The 16,024-nt window shown below is 42.6% G+C and overlaps 1 protein-coding gene across 4 annotated transcripts in view; it reads right to left on the bottom strand.

The window, feature by feature from the left end:
* NPHP3 (nephrocystin 3) overlaps positions 1–16,024 on the bottom strand; it is a 40,844-nt gene that overhangs the window by 10,846 nt on the left and 13,974 nt on the right. For all 4 annotated transcript variants that reach the window (XM_081164356.1, XM_081164359.1, XM_081164357.1 and 1 more), the window contains 9 exons: positions 14,826–14,940; positions 12,257–12,400; positions 10,248–10,345; positions 7,132–7,234; positions 5,162–5,244; positions 3,728–3,866; positions 2,348–2,512; positions 1,641–1,738; positions 922–1,044 (listed from right to left, as the gene is read on the bottom strand). In XM_081164356.1, coding sequence (XP_081020482.1) covers positions 922–1,044; positions 1,641–1,738; positions 2,348–2,512; positions 3,728–3,866; positions 5,162–5,244; positions 7,132–7,234; positions 10,248–10,345; positions 12,257–12,400; positions 14,826–14,940 — 1,068 coding nt within the window. The remainder of the gene's footprint in view (positions 1–921; positions 1,045–1,640; positions 1,739–2,347; positions 2,513–3,727; positions 3,867–5,161; positions 5,245–7,131; positions 7,235–10,247; positions 10,346–12,256; positions 12,401–14,825; positions 14,941–16,024) is intronic.

Below are 16,024 nucleotides of genomic sequence, written 5' to 3'. Positions count from 1 at the left end.
GAGACCAAAAGTTCATCGAGGACTGGGGGAAATTTGTGGAATATCTGAGAAGTATAAGTGAGGGGCAGATAACGCTAGAGGGATTTAAAGAAGCACTGTGAAATTTGAGAAGTATTGTTAAAAGGGACTAGAAGGGGAAAGAATTAAATAATGACAATACAAACTTAAGGAATGCGTAACTTAAATATTGACTATGGATAATTTACGGAGAAGCTGAAGGAAGTCCAGAAAAGAAATATTTTGTGAAAAATTGGATGTGAAACTATTGTGTGTTTTTGTTGTAAATTAATAAAAATTATTTTAAAAAAAGAAAAAGAAAGCAGCTCTCCAAGGCCAGGTCTTTCCCAGATCTACTACCAGAGAGTCTTCTCAACTCTATAAGGTTTCTGAACTCTTCCTTACATGAGCCCAAGGCTCATTCTCACCTATGGCTCAGCATGATGAATCAATGAATCAACACAGCCATTGGTTCTGCCTTACTGGTCAGTCCCACAAAAGATGAGGAAAAACACACTTTAGTTCGTTCCCCCAAATTCTGACTACCACAATCTTTTGCAGAGTCTTCCCGCTTACTACACATATCAGATTCTCTTTCATTCTCCCCAGTCCTGACACAATAGCATCAAAGGTCCTGGCAGTTCCCTCTCTTTTGAACCCAGGGCTCCCTTGCATGAGCCAAAAAATATGGGGGAAATAAGGCGCAAAAAGAAAATGTAACCAAAGCCTCTGTTGCTATTTGCACCGAGGAAAGGGAATTAAGAACTCTTGAGCAGCTGGGGTGCTTGAATTAGATACTCATGATGTTACTCAATATTACTATCTGGAATGAGTGTGTCTGTATGTATTTCTAGGACTGTGTGCTTATTTAGAAATGACACACTAGCAATAAGAACCTGCAAACCAAGGCATAGTTCTTCTTACCTTTTATAAAGGTTCTGAGACACAAAGAGATTCAGCAGGCACTTCTGCAACTTTTGCCTGTCCCCTTGCTGCTGGAACAACCAGGGGAGTTCATCTGCACTCCTCCAAGTCACTCTTTCTTCGCTGATAGGAGAACAGAAAGCAAAATACAGGGGTTGATAAAATAGTCATCCACATTGGGCAATATTACAACACATCATCTGCAAAATGCCTTATCTGCATAGAGTCTATCTAATGTATTGGGTTAGATCCAATACTAGCCATAGTCAGAGCAGACCCACTGAAATTAATAGACATGCCTAACTTTGGTCTATTACTTTCAATAGGTCTCCTCTGAGTAGAACTTAGATGGATAAAACCACACATTGTTTCAATTTATATCCTGCATTTTTAAAAAATCAGCACCCAAAGCAGCTAAGCAAAGGATATTGAAAAAACAACAACTATTAAAACACCTTTAACAGAAGATGAAAAAAAGCAGATAAAACCAAGTTGAGACCCTATTGCCAGATTTTTGCCTGGGAATCACCAAAATCTTGCCCTGGTCCCAAGTTAATGCTTTGCCTAAATCCACCCACTGAGTCTATAGCAGAAGTGAAATCTGAGATGAAGACTTCCTGGTCTACAGTTCAGACTTTTAGCCACTGAGTTATAAAAACCATCTGTCAACTATAGGAAATACTGAATTATTTGTTTCTCTAATTTCCTGAAAAGTCTACCTTAGTTGCATGGTGAAGTAGTCTATGAGTTTTTCTCTGAAAGTAGCAAAAACATTCTGACCGTCTTCCATGTATTGCAGCTTGACAGTCTCCCAAGCCTAAAAAACACACACATAAAACACACAGAAGACAATGGTTGCATTGTATAAATTGCAGCACAATTCTACGCATATCTTTTCAGAAGTAAGCCCCACAGAGTCCAATTAGACCTACTTCCAGGTAAGTGTGCGTTACAATGCAATCCTATGCATGTTACTCAGAAATAAGTCATAGTACGTACAATAGGGTTCGGTTAATAAAATAGGTTTAGGAGTGCAGCATTAATCTCTCAGATTAGTAAATCGTGAACTGAGGATTTCGAAGTCTCATCAGAGAAAGCAATGAAGAAAAACCAAGGCTGGTACATTGCATAACTTAACTGCTTAATATAAGGCTGGTAAGGCAAGGAAATCCAAAAATCTGGAATGAATTTTACATTAAGAACATAATTCCTCATGCCTGGGGCATGTCTGTGTGCAAGAGAAAGAGGGAGACAAAGCTTCCCATCAGGACTGGAACTATAATTTATAACAGAATGGATCTTAAAAGATTTTTTTTGTAGAAAATATTTGAAAATGCAAGGAGGAGGAGTGATATGCATATATTCTTTCATTTTGCCTTCTATAAGAAGCTGGCAGGTGTCAGATACCTTTGCAAGAACATCTTACCTGAAGGTGTCGAAACTTTAACAAGCCACAGCCGTACGTCAAAAAGCACATCTTGTGCAAACTGTAAACTAACGAGGCCAGCACTTCCCATGACAGCGCAGGACATAGTTCCATCAGTTCTGATTCGCTGACTCCGTTGTGACTAACACTGATGAGGCAAAGTATCTACAGTGCAAGAATACAAATAATTTTAATAAAATTTATTTTATTAATTTATCTTTTTTAATAAAATTTATTTTACTAATTTATTAAATTATTTATTTTCTGAGTCTGGTGTATGACCAGTAATAAATAATACAGCACAGCAGCAAAACAAAACCAGTAGATGCTTCAGGATCAAGCTAAAAAAATATTGAAACAATTAACGTAATAAGCATTAGCATTGAATCTAGATGATGGACAGCTCTCCAGGCAGTTCTGTCTACATTCTTAAAAAAGTGGGGGAGTTCCCACAACAAAAAGTAACCTCATAAAAATCTCAGCACAGAGATTTAAATGTGCCTAAACAATATAAGAAGCTTTCAGAATGCTTGACAGGCATACAAGATTTTAGATCTAAGGGATTTTGATATTAGCTCTTTCAGAAGAGCTGAAAGATGAAAACATGACTGCAAACTTATCAATTACTGCTTTTGAAAACTGGCTACAGCATAAATTGTGTTTGCTGCAAATCTTTCGTCTTATTAGTATAAATTCAATAGATACTTTATCTGAAGAGATGTAACAAAAGATTTTAGCCACCGCAGACCTACAACAGAGCACTGAAGAAAGAACGGATTTATCTTTTAAACAAGCAGTAACTTTTAAAATGTCAGCATTTCAACTGTTCAGAATTTCCTATTTGCCGGCCCAAATAAAACTCCATGATAAATCAAATTGCTTTGAATGTGCATTTGGTCATTGACTTTGGAATGGAAAAGTTTATTTTTAGATAGCAAGCCTGAAGGCAGGGCCTTCTCGTAAAGCACTTAATTTTGTTTTAATGGAGCACTGCTTGCGCCTGATCTACTAAATTATAAAGCATGCATGTTGCTGTGCATGTGTCCATGTTCTGCAGAAACTATGTGTGTAGTACATGTCCTTGAAATCTGCTGAGATGTGGGAAGGTCTACAAAAGTGAGGCCAACATTGCCATGTGGTAGAATATGGCATCTTTAACCCTCTGTGCTACAGACTACGGTACAATTGTTATAACCAACTGAACATGGTGGCGAAAGGTGGGGATCTAAATGTGGATTTTACAATTTGGACTTGGGGCCATTGAGTTTACCACCACCCTATGCTTTTCATTTTACTAACAAAAAACTGTTTCTATTAAAGTACATACACATTTCACCCCCCCTCCAAAAAAAGAGAGCTTCTTTAGACTTCGTAACTTGCCTCTTTCATGAGGTTTTTGTCTTTTTCACTTTTCAAGGATTCTTCGACTGAATTCAGAACTAGCTTGTACAGTGACACTGTGTCTTGGCACTGCAAAAACTTCTGAAGGATTACGTCAATGTCTTCTGCACTTCCAGCACTGGGAAGGAGGAGGAGGAAACAAAGGATTTAAAAAGAAACCTGAAACTGAGTATTTAAATTACTACAGAAAATGACTATTTATTATGGACTTCAGCCACGCCTGTGCCCAACTGGAAAAACATCTGCTGGTGTATGTTTCTAAATTTGGGTGGGGGTGGGAAATCAAAATATCAGGCACAAAGCAAAATGCCTTCAGGTTAAAAAAAAATCCTATAAAGTAAGAGTTTTGAGTTTTGTTTTTTAAAAGATTAAAGCTACTAGCACAAAAACACTTAAAGCAAGGCAGATATTTATTACATTCAAGCTGAGTCCTAAATTAAGTATAACAAATAAACAAGGATTGTTCATAAACATCTGTGCGATGAATGTTTTATGGTGTGATTCCACATAAGCCTTGCTGCTGACACTTGTCAAGAATTACAACCGTTTCTTTGCTTGTTTTTCTTTGCAGATTTTTCTTCTCCCTCCGGACAACTCCTTGTCATCCCACCACCAATTCCCTGGCTCTGAGTCTTCTTCCCTTGGGGGGGGGGGGTTCCCCAGCTGGTGTCTCTCTCTCTCTCCCCCCACCACCACCACCAATTCCTCTGCATCCAGCCAGTCCATGACACAAGGTACAAACAAGGGGCTGTGATTTCCAACAAACACATCAGGTTTTTTAACAAGCCAAATTCAAACCATGAGATGTGAAGCTGGTTTGTTTAACTAACCAAAGTTGGTTTTAACCGATGATCTCTGGGTGCACGTGGAAAGTGAAATTAGACTTTGTCCAAGTTTAGTGGGAGGAGGAGAAGAAGGATGTAAGACATCATGAACCCATGGTAGTTCCTTTGTCCTTGCACTAAACCATGGTTTTAGTTTACATTCTAAATCAGGTCATAGTTTAAACTAGACAGAGTTCCCTCCAGTTAATATGTCATGATAAACTATGGTTAGTTTTAAACAGGAAGTGGATGTTTCAAAAGAAGACGAGGACAACCAAGTCTGAGTCTTGTTCCTTAAAATTTATTGCTTGTTAAATTTTATATTTATTAAATTTATATTCCTCTGGGGAATACCTCCACAAAGGATCTTAAAGCCCAGGTCAGTTCATATGCAGCACTAAAAAAATATTGTACCATTATATCTGAATCAGGCCGCTGTGAAATCTAGATCCCACTAAAAACAGTGAAGAAGTCCCATTGAATTTAGTGGATCTGGATTCCAAAAACACAGCTTTTAACTTTTCATCCACAGTTTGTGGTTACAGAACACATGCGAAGCACTACAGTTTCCGTATTTCTTTCAACATACCCAGCCATCATTCTGCCCAAGAGAGTGACATACAGGGCATTGCAAGTTGTAGCAGAATGACCATGTTTCTCAAGCTTCTTCTCCTAGAGTAGGTTTGAACACAAACGTTAAGGATTCTATGAGAATCTGAAAATTCTGCACAAATATACAAGCTGAAGTAGAGCACAAGAACAGCAACACATTGTGGGCAGTATACAGTGGTGCCTCACAAGACAAAATTAATCCGTTCCGCGAGTCTCTTCGTCTTGCGGTTTTTTCGTCTTGCGAAGCACGGCTATTAGCGGCTTAGCAGCTATTAACGGCTTAGCGGCTTTAAGAAAAAGGAAACAAACTCGCAAGAACTCGCAAGACGTTTCATCTTGCAAAGCAAGCCCATAGGGAAATTCGTCTTGCGGAACGACTCAAAAAACGAAAAACTCTTTCGTCTTGCGCGTTTTTCGTCTTGCGAGGCATTCGTCTTGCGAGGTACCACTGTACAAAATATACTCAGGACGGTGCAATGTAAATTATATGACTTTTTTTAAAAACCACATTACTGTATCAATTGCCATCATTCTAGTTGATGATCTTTTTTGCAGTAGGGAAAAGATAAAGCACATGACAGACTAGAGAGTAACTTGCTGAGCTTATTTATGTTGTATTGTCTACAAACTGCCACACTCATAGAAATGCTTACTCACAGGAAACTCATTCCGCAATCTTTTTGTACTGTTTTAGTTTGAAGAATGCAGTGATTCAATTCAGACATCGCGTCAAACCATGGTTTGCACTAATAGTTTAGAACCCAAACCATGTTTTTTTCCCAAGCCATACCAGCAAACCATGGTTCACAGTGACTTGCTTACTTTTTTCTCCATCTGCTGAATACCCTGATTTCTAAAGTGTTGTGGCCTCTTGAGGTACAACAATGACTATAACTAGGTTTTTGTCAAAATTACTCTGGCTATAGCCCAGGCTATGGTGTGCAAAAACCACTTTAAACTATAGTTTCTGGTTTGCTTGCCTGATCACAAACCATGATCTGCCAATTCAGACATACCAAATCATAGTTTAGCTGCCTTTCATTTGATGTGATATTTGGGTTGAGCTAATGACGGCTTAAGTGTTGGTAAGGTCAAAGATTTTGCTAACTCTTTTTGGCAAATAAATATGTAGATGATCAGAATTCTCTCTCCTTGTTCATTTATCTAACACTACAAAAGCCAAAGCTTTGTGGAGTGGGGGCTGGTGTGGTTCAGTGGTTACTCTGTTGGACCTGGGAGACCAACGTTCAAATAACCACCGGGTGACCTTAGGCTAGTCAAGCTCAGTGTAGTCAACACCACAGGGTTATTAAGAAGACAAAATGGGTGGGATCCTTGGAGAAAAGGGAGGAAAGAAATGCAAGCACGCATTTATATGCAGATAACTGTGGGTTAAACCACAGAGCCTAGGACTTGCCAATCAGAAGGTCGGCGGTTCGAATCCCCGCAATGGGGTGAGCTCCCATTGCTCAGTCCCTGCTCCTGCCGACCTAGCAGTTCAAAAGCACAAAGTGCAAGTAGATAAATAGGTACCGCTCTGGCGGGAAGGCAACCGGCGTTTCCATGCGCTGCTCTGGTTCGCCAGAAGCAGCTTAGTCATGTTGACCACATGGCCCGGAAGCTGTACGCTGGCTCCCTCAGCCAATAAAGCGAGATGAGCGTCGCAACCCCAAAGTCGGTCACGACTGGACCTAATGGTCAGGGGTCCCTTTACCTTTTTAACCAAATAATTCCAAAGGGATTTTATGCATGATGAATCAAGCCCTTTGAGTGAATTACAGTTATTGGTTTTCCACATTTTACAGCGTTTTGCTTCATTTTAACAAAGAATTTAGTTACCCATGTAGAGCTTTAGGAGTTTTCTTCTTGAGTCAAGGTCTCTCTCACTTTGTCAGTAGATAACGTCTCCCAGGCTAAAGCATTCACACATATATAAAGAATCAATACCTGTTCTTTTGTCAGTTTCAGGTCCACACAGCTGCATTCTTCATTAATGAGAGATTTCACATCCTTCGCATTTAATGGATCAAGATGAAGGGTTGGCCACAACCTTTCAGTGAGAGAGTGGAAATCACTTCCTTGTAAAGAACAGATTTAAAGACTAGAACAGTATTTTTTTAAAAAAATCTAATGCACAATTTGAAGCCTTTACTATTGAGCTCTGGATGACAATATAGTTTTGATCTATGCAGTCTGACTATATCAAAGTACTGCAAGTCCCTACATGCACATACCCAAGATTAGCGCACAGGAGATATTTTTTTTTTTTTTTTTTGAGATAATGGTTGTATTTCAAAGCCCTAAATACGGGGGAGACTTACCATTCTCTGCTAAGAGGGAACACTTAGAAGAGAATGAACTGAACACTTTTTTACTCCTTGGTACATTCCAGCCATTATCAGCCTTGCTGCACAAAGACCTAAAATGGGTGAGAGACCTTTCCGGGCATTAGATTACCATGCAGCACAATCACAGCGGCTGTTCATTTGTTGCACAGGATCTGGAAGGATGCCACATTTCCCTAGCTGTATAACTTTGCTGGGGCAACCTTCTTCTTCCAGGTTATGCAGCAGCTGCATCTTGTTGCAGTGCTACAGCGAATGTGGCTGCACAAATGCTATTGCACATACAGTGGTACCTCTGGATGCGAACGGGATCCGTTCCGGAGCCCCGTTCGCATCCTGAAGCGAATGTAAGACGCAACTGTGCGTGCGCGGGTCGCGTTTCGGCGCTTCTGCGCATGCGCGTGACGTCATTTTGAGTATCTGCGCATGCGCGAGCAGCGAAACCCAGAAGTAACGCGCTCTGTTACTTCCGGGTCACCATGGAGCGCAACCCAAAAATATTTAAGCTGAAGCATATTCATCCCAAGGTATGACTGTACTGCATTATGCCCAAATGATCACTGATGATAGGGAGACTAAGCACCACCTTCCTAAGTGGCCCGCACATTTTATGGACTCATTCCACCATCACCACCGCTAAGACTTTTAAATTGTTGTTGTTGAGTGTGCATTACCTACTGCCACAGAAGTGCTTGCAGCTACCTTAAGACTGGAGGCACAGTTCAATTGTATGTCCAGGGAGACTGACTACCAGCTCCATCTGGTATGATGGCTGAGACCCTACCTGCCTGTGCCCTGTCTCACCAAAGTGGTCCATGCTCTGGTTATCTCCTGCTTGGGTTACTGCAATGCACTCTACATGGGGCTACCTCTGAAGGTGACTCAGAAACTACAACTAATCAAGAAGGCGGCAGCTAGACACCAGTGACTGGGAGCTGACGACGGGACCATATAATAGAGTCCCAAAGGATCTACATTGGCTCCCTATGTTTCCAAGCACAATTCAAGGCATTGGTACTGACATTTAAAGTCCTAAATGGCTTTCGCCCTCTACACCTGAAGGAGTGTCTCCACCGCCATTGTTCAACCCAGACACTGAGATCCAGCTCCAAGGGCCTTCTGGCCGTTCCCTCACTGCGAGAAGTGAAGTTTCAGGGAAACAGCCAGAGGGCCTTCTCGGTAGTGGAGCCTGCCCTGTGGAACATCCTCCCATCAGATGTCAATGAGATAAACAACTACCTGACCTTTAAAAGACATCTGAAGGCAGCCCTGTACAGGGAGGTTTTTAGTGTTTGAGGTTTTTAGTGTTTAAATATGTTGTTGGGAGTTGCCCAGAGTGGCTGGGGCAACCCAGTCGGATGGGTGGCATATAATAATAAAACCATCACCATCAAAAGAAAAGCAGTCAGGTTGCCTCCTGCTTCTAGTATTGCTCTGTTGCTGGAAAAATTGAGAAATGGAAATGCCCAGATTAAGACTGCCAATTCTATGCACACTTTCCTAAAAGTAAGGCACGCTGAACACAACAAAAGAAAATTTAGCCTTCCAGTTCCAGGGTCTACCAATGATTCATAATTCAGGGTTGGGTGCATAGGGGTTCCTATTTGAATGCAGTTTATGTGGGGACAACATTGCATATAACAAAAGCTTTGACGCAAGGATGAATCACAACCTAGCCTTCTCCCCCCCCATGAGACAGCTTTAAAATGCATGGCATTTTTGATACGAGAACAAGCCGCCTGTCACCTGCACTCTGAAGTGCTAGAGTCCCAGGACCATACATGCCTTTTCTGAATCATCTCCTAGGCCTCTTTCAGTGCAGTTAATCCTTCCCTCCCCCAGCAGGAAAATGCAATGTGGCTCCCCCTACATCTCTCTCTTGCCCCATTTCTTATTCAGTGGTACCTCAGGTTACAGGCGCTTCAAATTACAGACTCCGCTAACCCAGAAATAGTACCTCGGTTAAGAACTTTGCTTCGGGATGAGAACAGAAACCGTGCTCCGGTGGCGCGGCTCAGGTTAAGAAATTGTTATTTAGGGGATTTGAATTTAATTCTAAATTATATACTGGAAATGTGGGCGATTACAAGGGGTAAAAAAAAATAAAAATGGATGTACCGTGACATATTAGAAGCAAAAAAACTTGTTTTGATGAATCAGAAGAGCCGCAAAAAGATTCCATTGAGTAAATGGATTGATAATATGGACAGACCAGCTACATACAAACAAACTGCATATCAACGCAAATTAAGAATGGATAAATATGACGAAATCTGGAAGGAATAAGGTGGACAGTGGTGGGAAGTAGGGGGAGGAGACGTGGGGAAATATTGTCAAAAAGGTGTAGTTATAGGTATATCAGTACTCAAATCTGAATTGTTAAATTGTGTTATTAGTGTTATTGTGATTTTATTTGTATGTGTTTTTTGTGGTTGCTGTTTGTATTGAAAAAACGATTAAATAAATTAAAAATAAAAACCTCAGGTTGAGAACAGTTTCAGGTTAAGAAAAGACCTCCAGAGCGAATTAAGTTCTTAACTAGAGGTACCACTGTATTGGGAAAGGGTGTCATGCTGCAAGCGCCGTTTGAGCATCAAGTTTGTGACTGAAGAGGCTCTTGCAGAACACCCTTTGTTGACAACTTAAAGGCACCTCCTGACTCCTGCCAACTGAACAGTTTAAGCAGATTGCATTTGAGCATCTCCAGAACAAACTTACCTCCACGCTGGGGGACAAGTTTCAACATTCACAGACACTACGACCCTCACGTTCACTGGCAGGGGGTCAATCAGCCATTTCATATGCTTTTCAGCTTGCTAAGAAACAAAGAGTTGAATTCAAACTCATAAGCATGCTGAACAGAACACAGATTTCACCCCACCGCAGGACAACTGTTACACCCCTGATTTTTCCCTTTCAGCAGTCCCCATAAGTCACAAATGCACGGATTTCCTATAGCCCCCAACAGAAAAATGGTGCAGTGCTGGATTTATGTATAAGTGAAACAAACTTTAGTTTAGGGCCCCACTCTCTTGAGGGCCCCCCAAAAAATCAAAGAAAAAAACTGGATGTACCGTATTTTTCGCCCTATAGGACGCACTTTTTCCCCTCCAAAAATGAAGGGGAAATCTGGGTGCGTCCTATGGGGCGAATGCAGGCTTTTGCTGAAGCTTGGAGAGCGAGAGGGGTCGGTGCGCACCAACCCCTCTCGCTCTCCAGGCTTCAGGAACAGATCCGCAGCCTAGGCAGCCCTACGGGAGGTCCGGCAGGGATGTCTAGGCTGCGGATAGCAGCCTGCCGCCCGGCGGGTGGGGCGCCCTGAAGCAGAGCGCCCCCCACACCAGGCAGACATCCGCAGCGTGGGGAGCCTTGCCGGACTTCCCGGCAAGGCTCCCCACGCTGCGGATAGCAGCCTGCCGGCCCCGCAGGGGGGGGCGCCCTGATGCAGAGCGCCCCTCGCGCGGGGCAGACATCGGCCAGCCCCACAAGCTCGGGGGACAGCAAGGAGGCGCAGCGCCGCCATCCCGCTGTTCCTCGACCTGGTTCTGTTTCCCCGACCTGCTTTTGGGGGGGAAATAAAGGGATTTTTTTTCCCTTTATTTCCCCCCCCAAAAAACTAGGTGCGTCCTATGGGACGGAGCGTCCTATGGGGCAAAAAATACGGTACATTGCCAAAATGTAAGATAAAAACAAACAAAATAAAACCTACATACAGCAACAGTGTTTTGTGTCGTGTAGGCTCCTATAATGTAAGTAATGGGCCCTGCCTGCTAGCCTGCTCCCTAAAATATCACCGGTTTGCTCATTCTGCATGGACTGGTTGCATGGCAACATGTGCAAATGGCTTTAGATACCTGTTAAGTCCATAAATTACCATAGAGCATATATTCAACACAACAAACAGCGACAATTTGTTGTTGACAAAGAACAGCTGGACATATAAAGGGCTCCATTACCTTCAGGTAATGGTTAAAATGGTTTAAAGGTAAAGGCAAAGGGACCCCTGACCATTAGGTCCAGTCGTGGCCGACTCTGGGGTTGCGGTGCTCATCTCGCTTTATTGGCCGAGGGAGCCGCCGTACAGCTTCCGGGTCATGTGGCCAGCATGACTAAGCCGCTTCCGGCAAACTAGAGCAGCGGAAACACCGTTTACCTTCCCACTGGAGCGGTACCTATTGATCTACTTGCACTTTGACGTGCTTTCGAACTGCTAGGTTGGCAGGAGCAGGGACCGAGCAACGGGAGCTCACCCCGTCGCGGGGATTCAAACCACCGACCTTCTGATCGGCAAGTCCTAGGCTCTGTGGTTTAACCCACAGTGCCACCTGTGTCCAACACAAAAAACAGCGACAATTTGTTGGGCATATAAAGGGCTCCATTAGCTTCAGTAGCTTAGGGCCTCATTAACCCTAAATCTGGCCCTGAAATGGTTTTCACTTTCCAAGTCTATGTATCTGTGGCCACTGGGAATGCAGTAAACATCTATAATTTCCCCCACCCCCTTCTACATAATGCGTTGCAAGAGTTGTGTGTGTTGTGTCAGTGTTGTGTTCTAGGCCCACTACTCCCAAACTTTTTTTTTAAAAACCACCTCAGTAATATCGAATAAGCATCATCCATTAGCAACGAAAAGGCTGAATGGTGAAATAGCTAATGCACAATAATCAATACAATTCTAAATTCATTTTTCAGTACTGTTATCAAGTCAAGTATACTGCAAATGTTACCTGGATCCGATCAATAGAGTCAATAATTATTATAATGCCGCCTTGGTGGTGAGCAGAAAGTTTCTCCAGCCAACGAGGAAATTCTTCTAATAGCTTTACAGGATCGAGTGTCAAAGGTGAGACTGACCAGGAATGCTGCATAAGCTACAACATTGTAAATGTGAGTAAAATATGCTTTACCTAATTTTCCAGCAGGGAACACACAGAAACAGTAAATTAAAGGCAATATATGACCCCATGCTATTTCTTGTTAATTACATTTTCGTTGTAAAGAGAACCAAAAAGCGGATTAAAATACCGTATCCATCTGTTTAAAATGATTTTATCAAAATAAGAAGATGAATAATTCTTTCCAGAGATACGTGAACGATGCTGAAATTAAATATAGTCTTTTATGACGTGTCAGGATTGAAGAGCATTAGGTTGGTTTTATTCTCCTGAAAGGAGAATAAAATACTGAGAATTGGACGCTGACACATTATGCTATCACTGACTGCCCAGCCCTATAGATTTGCTACAAATTGTTGCTTGCATCATAATAGGTCATGGTGGGCAATATCTGCTTTTCAACATTGTGATAAATCACTAGCTAAACATTGCGATCTACCGGTATATCACAATGTTTGAAATAATGATGGAGCTATGTAGAGGCATTGGCTGGCTTTACGGTTTTTCCTGAATTGTGATTTTCCCCCAGCACCTCCTCTTGTGATCGAGAGAAGAATTGGCTGGCTTCGCGGTTTCCCTCACATTGTGATTGTTGCATAGCACACACACGCACACACCATGATTCAATATATACTGCCAGGTCAAAAATTATGAAACCGATATCACAATATGGACTTCGATCTGGGTATTGAGAGAGAGAGAGAGAGAGAGAGAGAGAGAGAGAGAGAAGAGAAAAGAAGAGAAGAGAAGAGAAGAGAAGAGAAGAGAAGAGAAGAGAAGAGAAGAGAAGAGAAGAGAAGAGAAGACTCCCTGGAAAAGACCCTGATGTTGGGAAACATTGAGGGCACAAGGAGAAGGGGACGACAGAGGATGAGATGGTTGGACAGTGTTCTCGAAGCTACCAGCATGAGTCTGACCAAACTGCGGAAGGCAGTGGAAGACAGGAGTGCCTGGCGTGCTCTTGTGCATGGGGTCACGAAGAGTCGGACACGACTAAATGACTAAACAGCAACAACATTATATCTATATCTATATCTATATCTATATCTATATCTATATCTATATCTCTTGCCTAGCCCTAGCGGTATCCTATTAAAACTTTTGTCTGTATATGATGGGATGGTAGACCTCTCCAGAATGTAGACCTGCTTCTTCCCAGTGGGGCTGAATAGTCCGTAGAATGCAAAATAGGTGGATGGGTAGAGAAGAATGTTGATTTACTGGCTCAGATTCAGGAGAAGGGATCTCTGTCGTTATAAGTGCTACATCACCATTTTTGTCCCAGTAGTTGACCTGGCATTGCCCAGCATATGAGGAACCACACAACATCCTGGGTGGCAGGGAGAGGGGACTGAGGACCCACGTATGAATCAATGCCAAGCATAATGAACCATCGTCTTTTTTAAAAAAAGAACAGTCATATCTTTAAACAACTGCTACACTTATACTTCGCAGAATGGCTTGCATATGGTTCCCTTCCCAGGCAGCTCACAAGGCCAGAACAGCCCAGCTTCAACAGTAGACACTGATTCACTTTGCCTTCACACTACTTTCGGGTCCCCGAATTAGGGTATTATTCTAAAAATATGACTGCATGTATCTAAATCAAGAGAGACGAACTCAGCAGCAGTGCAGTGTGCTGCCAACTGAAAAACGCCGACTGGGTTTGCCTGGAGCCTCAAACAGACGAAATACCACCTGTCTCTACTTCTTTGTCCAGATGGCTGGGAATAGCCAGGAAAACATATTACTCAGTGCATTAACTCTCAGGGTTGTTGTTTTTTTGTTATGAACTAACTGGTATTCCTAAGATATATATATATTTCAGTGTCCTAGAGATTGTTTTTGCAGTTTCATGGCATTTGAGACAAAGCAGATATTGCTCACGTCCAAATATCATGTGAAGTCCATCTTTAACTGGCTCCCAAGAAGGAAAATGCAGCCATTTTGCTCTTCTCCATGTTATGGGGGTCAATGGAGCACACCTGCTAGACCAGCATTTGGCTTAACATGTCATCCAAAACCAAGATCATGGTTAAGGCCTCTTCTCCTCAACCACAACCTGTAACCATAGGCCAAATCTTGGCTACGCCCCATGGTTAACAAGGGGAGGCCTTAACCGTGGTCCAAGATTCCACAACATACTAAGCCTAACCTTTGCTTCGCTGCAATCCCGTGTTGACCCGAAGGCCCAGGGAAGGAAAAAATGGGAATGACCTCCTTGCCAGGGATCAGAATGTTCACAGTACACCATATGATGGCTTACTGTCAAATCAGAAATTCAAATTCCATTAAAATAGTTCTTGACTTTTTCTTTAGCACACAGGCATTCAGGTCCTTAAAAAGACTTTGACGATTCTGCCCTGCCCAGTTTTCACTTTATTTTATTTTTTTGAAATACCTTTAAAGTGAGACGTCTGAGAATCAGCGCAGGCTCTGAACTGCTAGACAAAGGTTTCCCAACGAAATGATATAGGATGAGAGTATTTGGCGAATGCTTCTGTTGCAACTGAATCCTAGGGAGAAGGTGGAGAGACAAACAAGGCAGAAGATGGGTTTCTCATGAACATACATTTTCAAAGTTGCATTACGGCATCTAAATGGTGCCAATGATCTTTTGGAATGTTAGTTTACTGTTTTTACTGTTTTTAATATTTTGAGACGGCTGTATTTAAATGTAAAAAAAAATGAGCAGAGAAGGATGATCAGTATGCGGGAAATATTGGGACCAGTATAGGAATGTAGGAAGATGCTTTGCACCAAGTTGAAACCATTGGTCCGTTTAGCCCAGTACAGTGGTACCTCGGGTTACATATGCTTCAGCTTACATACGCTTCAGGTTACAGACTCTGCTAACCCAGAAATAGTACCTCGGGTTAAGAACTTTGCTTCAGGATGAGAACAGCGTGGCAGCAGCAGGAGGCCCCATTAGCTAAAGCGGTGCTTCAGGTTAAGAACAGTTTCAGGTTAAGAACAGACCTCCGGAACGAATTAAGTACGTAACCAGAGGTAGAGGTAAAGGGACCCCTGACCGTTAGGTCCAGTCATGGCCGACTCTGGGGTTGTGGCGCTCCTCTTGCTTTATTGGCCGAGGGAGCCGGCATACAGCTTCCGGGTCATGTGGCCAGCATGACTAAGCCGCTTCTGGCGAACCAGAGCAGCGCACGGAAATGCCGTTTACCTTCCCGCCGGAGTGGTACCTATTTGTCTACTTGCACTTTGACGTGCTTTCGAACTGCTAGGTTGGCAGTTTCAGGTTACGTTTCAGGTTAAGAACGGGCCTCTGGAACAAATTAAGTACTTAACCCGAGGTACCACTGTACTAGTTCTCAGGCAGGGTTCATTCCCAGCCCGGCTTGAGGTGCTGGACCCTTCTGCATGCACAACATGTGCCCTGCCACTGAGTTTGTTGACAGCACTTATAAATGCACTGTGCTTTCAGGGGGCATTAGCCAAATTGACCATTCTGACCATCCATGTCTTGCTGCAAGGGAACCGGGGGTGTATACACATATTTTGAAAGTGGACAAACAGAAGCAGCCAGCTGTCTGGACTTAAAGTCTGTACAGCATATTATTTGGAGACAACCCACTCTGTCCA

This window comes from Podarcis bocagei (genome assembly GCF_964188305.1).
Source record: "Podarcis bocagei genome assembly, chromosome: 12".
Lineage (NCBI taxonomy): Eukaryota > Metazoa > Chordata > Lepidosauria > Squamata > Lacertidae > Podarcis > Podarcis bocagei.
This window is presented reverse-complemented; position numbering and strand designations above follow the sequence as displayed.